The sequence below is a fragment of the Moschus berezovskii genome, chromosome 8 (assembly GCF_049115385.1).
Source record: "Moschus berezovskii isolate FMDL1 chromosome 8, NW_MosBer_1.0, whole genome shotgun sequence".
NCBI classification, from domain to species: Eukaryota; Metazoa; Chordata; class Mammalia; order Artiodactyla; family Moschidae; genus Moschus; species Moschus berezovskii.
The window spans coordinates 91,355,363-91,361,362 of NC_142467.1; the positions used below are offsets into that span (position 1 = coordinate 91,355,363).

General features: G+C 53.2%; 1 protein-coding gene across 1 annotated transcript; it reads left to right on the forward strand.

Annotated features, from left to right (window-relative positions):
* The first annotated feature begins 4,727 nt into the window (after positions 1–4,727).
* LOC129558705 (uncharacterized) lies at positions 4,728–5,462 on the forward strand. Its single transcript, XM_055430074.2, has one exon. It carries the CDS (start codon positions 4,728–4,730, stop codon positions 5,460–5,462), a length of 735 nt encoding a protein of 244 aa, XP_055286049.2.
* The last annotated feature ends 538 nt before the right edge of the window (positions 5,463–6,000 follow it).

Genomic DNA, 6,000 nt, shown 5'->3' on the forward strand with positions numbered 1-6,000 from the left:
GAGAGACCTCTTCCGCTTCTCCATCTACATCCTTGGGACTGCCCCACTGCTGGCCTTAGGGAAAGAGAGAAGGGTTTCAGAGAAGCCAGGACTGCTGAGTTGGGGTGGGGGTGGGGTAACCTTGGTTCCTCCTAGCACTCCTGCCTTAGGCCACCTCCACAGCCTCACTTGGCCCTTGCATGAGAGCCTTCCCTGGCAGCACTGGTTTAGTTTCTGGGGCTTCAGGGCTTGGTCCAGAGAGATTCTGGGCAAATGGAGTAATTGCTTACCTTGATCAAGGCTATGGGTCTAGCTAAAGGTTTGGGGAGCCCAGGTCCCAGGTGCTTTGGGAATGATAGCTATCGAACTTTTGTGATTACAACTAGACCTTGCCCTACTTGTACTCCTAGAGGCCAGGCTGAATGTTCATTTTTCTCTCCAGAGCTCTGACCAGCTGACTTCTTTCTTCATCTCCCCAAAGCTGCTGACTCAGAAGTAAATCTCTCTTCCAGGTCAGGTTGGTTGTGTCATTGCTGTCATCCCAGCTCTCCCTCCACAGCAGCACCCAGTTGCAGCGTTGCAGGCTATAAGCAGACTCTTGGGTGCACCATTCCACCTGTCAGTCACACTGTAGCTTTCCTCCCACAGAGGAAATGGATGGGTTAATGCAATTCTGGTACACCAGAATCTGATGCTGTGACTAGGGCCACGCTTGGTTCCCAGGAAACCAATAGGAATGGGTCAGAGCTGTCTCCCAGATACTGATGGGTGAGGGAGCTGAGAGGCAGAGAGACAGGAGAAGCTGTGAGGAATGAGGCTACCTGGCTGTTAAGCAAATGGAAGGTGCTGAGGCCTGGGAAGGGGGAGAAGGGTTGGGGTGCTTTAAATGACAGAAGGGAGTGGGAATGCGCTACAGAAACCAAGACCTTTCGAGCAAGAAGAGAAGAAAACAAGTGGCTCCTGAGTTGCCAAGTCTGTTTTCTGTGCAGCAAATGAGTGCTTGTCCTACCCCTAGGAAACTGACATAGCTGCTGGAAAATGCAGAGTGAGATTAGGGAAGTGAAGTTTGCATTTCATGTGGTCTGAGAAATTGACCTTGGGAAGGCAACAGGAGAGAGTAAAGTGTGCTTTAAAATAAGAATTTTAATTCATAGATAATCATCTGTATGTATACACCTATAATGAGCGTCTTTCTGTGTCATGAAACGTACTTCTGCAATATAATTTGTAATGGGTATATATTATTCTACCATAAGGATAAATAAAAATTTACCCAATTAATCCCCTATTGTAGGACATTTAGGTTATTTCCATTTTTTCATAATACAGACAACACTGTGCAGCTAAACCTTTGTGCACACCAATCATTTTCTTGCTAAGGAGAAATTCCCCAGTGTTAGTATTTACCAGTGAAATTGTCATTTTACATTTTTGAAGTGATCTTTGCCTTTTTTTTTTTCACTTTAGGGATTCTTTCATACTCTTGATGCTTATTATGATTGGGGGTGCTATACTCCAAATCAGTGAAATAAAAGCTAACCCCTGTTTAAGCATCTCACATTTTTATTATAACTGTTCTTGATGAATCCCATTCTAAGATGTATCACACATTCCTTGTGAAGCTGGACAGACGCATTTTGTCCTTTTTAGGTTTCTGTTAGTAATTCAGGGCTGGCCTTTCCACATTTCTGACTCAAAATACTCTTCTGTACTTCCAGCCATCCCCTTTGGGCAGGTGACCTCCAAAACCACACTGTAGCTGCCTTCTGGCTGCTCCCCTACAGACCTATCCATAGATTCCACACACAGCAAACACAACTCTTGGTCTCCCCTTTCCACACTGCCCCCAACAGATTTCTTCCTAGTTCCAGCTCCCTCTCTGGTGAAGTCTTTCTCATCCTCCTTCCCTCTTGGCCTCACCTGGTCCTCTGGGTCTTTCTTCCCTACATCAAGTCCTGCTTTCACATTTGAGGATCAGACTGTTGTTGCCACAACCTCCCCTTGGGACTGCCTCCCCTTTCTGGCCTGCCCTCCAGGCACCTCTGCACTAGGATTATTTCTGTAACTTTGATGATCTCCCTAACATTCAGGGTACACACGGGAGCTCTGTGAGTTCTCTTAGACTCAGCCCCACATTCAGTGCACTGCTGACTGTGGTCCCAAGTGTCCCATTCCAACCTTCTGTCCCACAACTCCCCTACCCTTGGACTATAGGGCCATGGAAAGAGAACACAGAATTTGAGTTGTGAAGCTGCATTCTTGTGCTTTTTGACACTTTGCTGTGTGACCTCAGGCAAGTTACTGTCCTTCTCTGGGTTTCAGTTTTCTCATCTGTAAAATAGAAGTACTCTTTGCGCATCTGTCCTAATTGTTACAAAGATGAAAGAAATTATATAGGCTGTCAAACTCCTTTCTCAAGTGTAAGACATTAGTCAAACGACATGTATTCACAGTAATGCATGAACCTTTCACTGTATTTCCAGTCTCTGAACACACTTTGTACTTTTCCCCTGTCTTGGCTCTTTCCATTTGCTCCTCATCCCTGGCTTCCTACCTGCCGCTCCCCCACTCCCCCCACTTCAATTTCAGTCTCTGCTTTAAGGCCCAGAGCAAATGCTTGGTCTTCTATGAAGCACCTCCAAAGCAGCCAACCAGAAATCCTTCCCCTCCTCAAAACCCCCTAGCCCTCAACTTTCATGCTGTCTTTTCTCTTCTACTTATCACCTTCTAGGTGGTGACTTTCTGTGGAACAAAATCTGCATTTTTTTTTGTTTTTTTTTTCACCAGCTGAACATTATGCAAGATCTTAGTTCCCAGGGATCAAACCCATGCCCCCTGCAGTGGAAGTGCAGAGTCGTAACCACTGGACCACCAGGGAAGTCCCAAAGTCTGTGGTTTTTCTGCAAGAGACCTGAGGGTTTCTGCAGGATTCCTCACACTGCAGCCGGAGTTAGCTGCGGAGCAGGGTCTCACTCAAGGATACCTTCCATCTATACCGTCACTCAATAAGGGTACATTTATTGCAGTTGTTCTGTATTAGGGTCTGGAGTTGTCTGGGCTGGCAGATGAGGCTGACTGACTGGCAGAACCACCTTTGAGTTGACCTCTGCAATCAGGCTGCTGAGGGCAAGATATCCTCTCTGGAAAACTTTTCTTCAATGGACCAAATCATGCCCCCCGTCCCCTCCCTCAGGCTCTCAGAGGCTCTCAGTGTTCACCACCCAGGGTGGCTTCCAGTTAGTCCTGAAGTACAGGACCCAGCAAGGCTTTAACTAGGTTTTTGAGAGTAGTGCAGTCCTGGGCCCCTGTAGGGCCTGCTACCCAGCGAAGAGGCCACAGTCACCAAAGCAGGTGAAACCCAGCAGGCGTTTCACCTCTCAGGTTCAGAAGGAGGGTTATCTTAGATGCTAAGAGTCCATCCCAGCCATCATCTATTTTCACAGCAACTTGGAAGCAGGGCAGTCCTAAACTATGAAGCGCAGAACACAAAGTCAGGCATAAAATAATCTAAAAGCAACCCAAAGATAAAATCTAAAGCAAACCTAAGATAGAATCTAGGTGTCATCACCCTAGCTGAAATGATCCTAATTGGAGATGAAGAAAGTCGCTTCTTAATTCATTCAACAAATATGAATGGCACTCCTGCTCTGGGTCAATTCCAGGTTTGGCCCTGCGGATGTGCTCAGGCACGAGACTAGCCCCTCCCCTCTCACAACTCAGGCAAAAATGGTGTATGACACAGCAGAATAAACGTTGTGCTGCTATAAAAATCCTGAACGCAGAGTGGGAGGCTGCAGCTGACTGGGAAAGCACTAGGGGTCTGGCGATAGAAGAGTGGGCCGATGATTGCTCCAGCGCTCTGGGACCGGAACCCGGAGGGGGAGCTGGGTGTCAGTGTGGGCTGCCGCTGATGCCCTCTGCAGTTTCATTTCTTATAAACACTGCGTTGGGAGGAAAAGCAGCCTCGGCTCTCCAACCACCCCAAGGGGCCCCGAGGCGGGGCTGAAGCTCTGTGGCCAGGCTCAGTGGCCGCGACCCGGAGTGGGGCTGGATGGGACCAGCACCCTCCTCCACCCTTCCTACTCCCACCCCACCCCAGCCAATGGGTCTTGCACCACGGCCAGCGCCCCTGGCAGGCTTCTTGGCCTTGCTGGGGGCAACAGCACCCCCTACTTCGTCCTGGGTAATCGAGTCCCGGTCTGAAGCCCCTCGCCCTAGGTGACCCAAGTTCGCGCTTCCCGGGGTCTGAGAGTGGGTGTGTTTTTGGAGGGGAGGGGGCGCAAGCTCTTCCGGCCAGCTTCCACATTCCTGCTCGGCCCAGGCTGGGGGTGAGTTGGGGTGAGCGACCGGCTCTGGGCTGGCCGGCTTCCTGGAAAGGGAGGGAGGGAAGGAGAAAAGCAAAGCCTCCAGCCCTCGCGGCCCGGGTGGCGTCCTGGGACCGCCCTTCCCCCTCCGCAGCTGGCTGCCCCGCCCGTGCCAGGCAGCTCACCTGCCGGCAGCCGGCCGGGGCACTTCCTCCTTCTTCGCCCAGCCTCCCGCTGCGGGCCACAGGTTTGCAGCCAGCTTCGCAGCTACAGGTTGTGTGATCTCGGGCAAGTTGCCAAACTGCTCTGTGCCCGCCGCCCGCCCCCCACGATGAAGGGGTGAAGAGTCTTGGTACAGAGCTCTTTGTAAACGCCCCTGCCTTTCCTTCTTATCCCCCCTGCGCCGTTCCCCTGGTTTGGCGGACGCACAGTAGGCGCACACGAATGGCGCCCACCTCTACATTGTTGCACGGGAGGCTGCGTTGCTTGCCACCCCTTTCTGGGCACTCCGCCATCGGATGCAACCTGAACGATCGGGTTAGAATTGCAGCTTTCCCGCGGGCGGTGCTGAGCCGCTGGGGACGATACCCGCAGGGGGTGGGCGCAGAGCGCAGCCCTGGCACTCAGAAGGGTCCCCCACCTCCGCCTCGGCCCCGTCGGTCCTGGAGGGGCCGCTCCGGCCGCCGGGTTCTGACCCAGCCCAGGGCGCAGGCCCCAGTTGCCAGCTCCCGGCGGGCGCGGGGGGCGGGGCCAGGGTTTCGGTTTCTTGCAAACGCGGCGGCGACAGGGAAATCGTGGAGTTTCCGGGAACCTCGCCGGGAGCGCAGAGGCTCGCGAGCTGCGGATGCGGGAGGAGGAGGGGGACGGGCGGGTGTCCAGTGTCGTGGGCCCGTGGCCCTCTGGAAGTTCCAGCGGGAGCCGGGGAATACCGGCCTCGGAAAAGCCTCACCTGCATGCACCTGCCCCCAGCCTCCTCCCGGGTGGCGTTCGTTCCTAAGGGAGCGTGGTGCGGTGTGGATGCAGGGGCTATGCTTGCATGTGAGGACCGAACTGTATGCAGGCTGGAGGAGTCAGGAATGTGGAGGCCCCCCTCAAAGGGCCGAGGTCCCCAGTTGTACACTGGCTTGTTGTGTGGTCTTCATAAACTCTTACTGTCTTCATAGCACTTATCATTGCTGAAATTATCCTTTGTGTGTATGTGTTGGAGGAGTCCTCCCACCTATCTTGAAGCCCCTTGAGGGTGTGGCCCTGCCTGCCCAGCCCAGCCTGCTGGGTCCTGAGAGCCTCCAATGGACCTAACACAAGGAGGATGTCCGGTGAGTGCTTATTGAATGGGTGAAGAAATAGAATGAGTTCGAGGCATTTAGGGTGGCCCCTGTGGCCTTCTGAGCTGCTCCCAGGGGACCTCTGAGCCCCCCAGCTGTTCTTGCCCCCTAACCTGGTCAGGTCAAGCTGATGCCCCCAGCTGAAGGAAGTCGCGCTCTGTAAGAGATGCCTCAGCCTCCTTGGGAGGGAGTCCCCTGTGACTTCCAGAGAACTGCCTTCCAGATGGGGTGGCTGGGCAGTGAACACACTGTCATCATCACAGAGGAATGCTGGCTGTGGGGGTCGGCCACTTCCTTCCCTCCCCAGGGCTTGCAGCTCAGGCCAGGGACAATTGGGGGTTGGGCCTGTATCTGAGCCAGGGAGGCTGGGAGTTTGGGATGGTGCGGCAGAG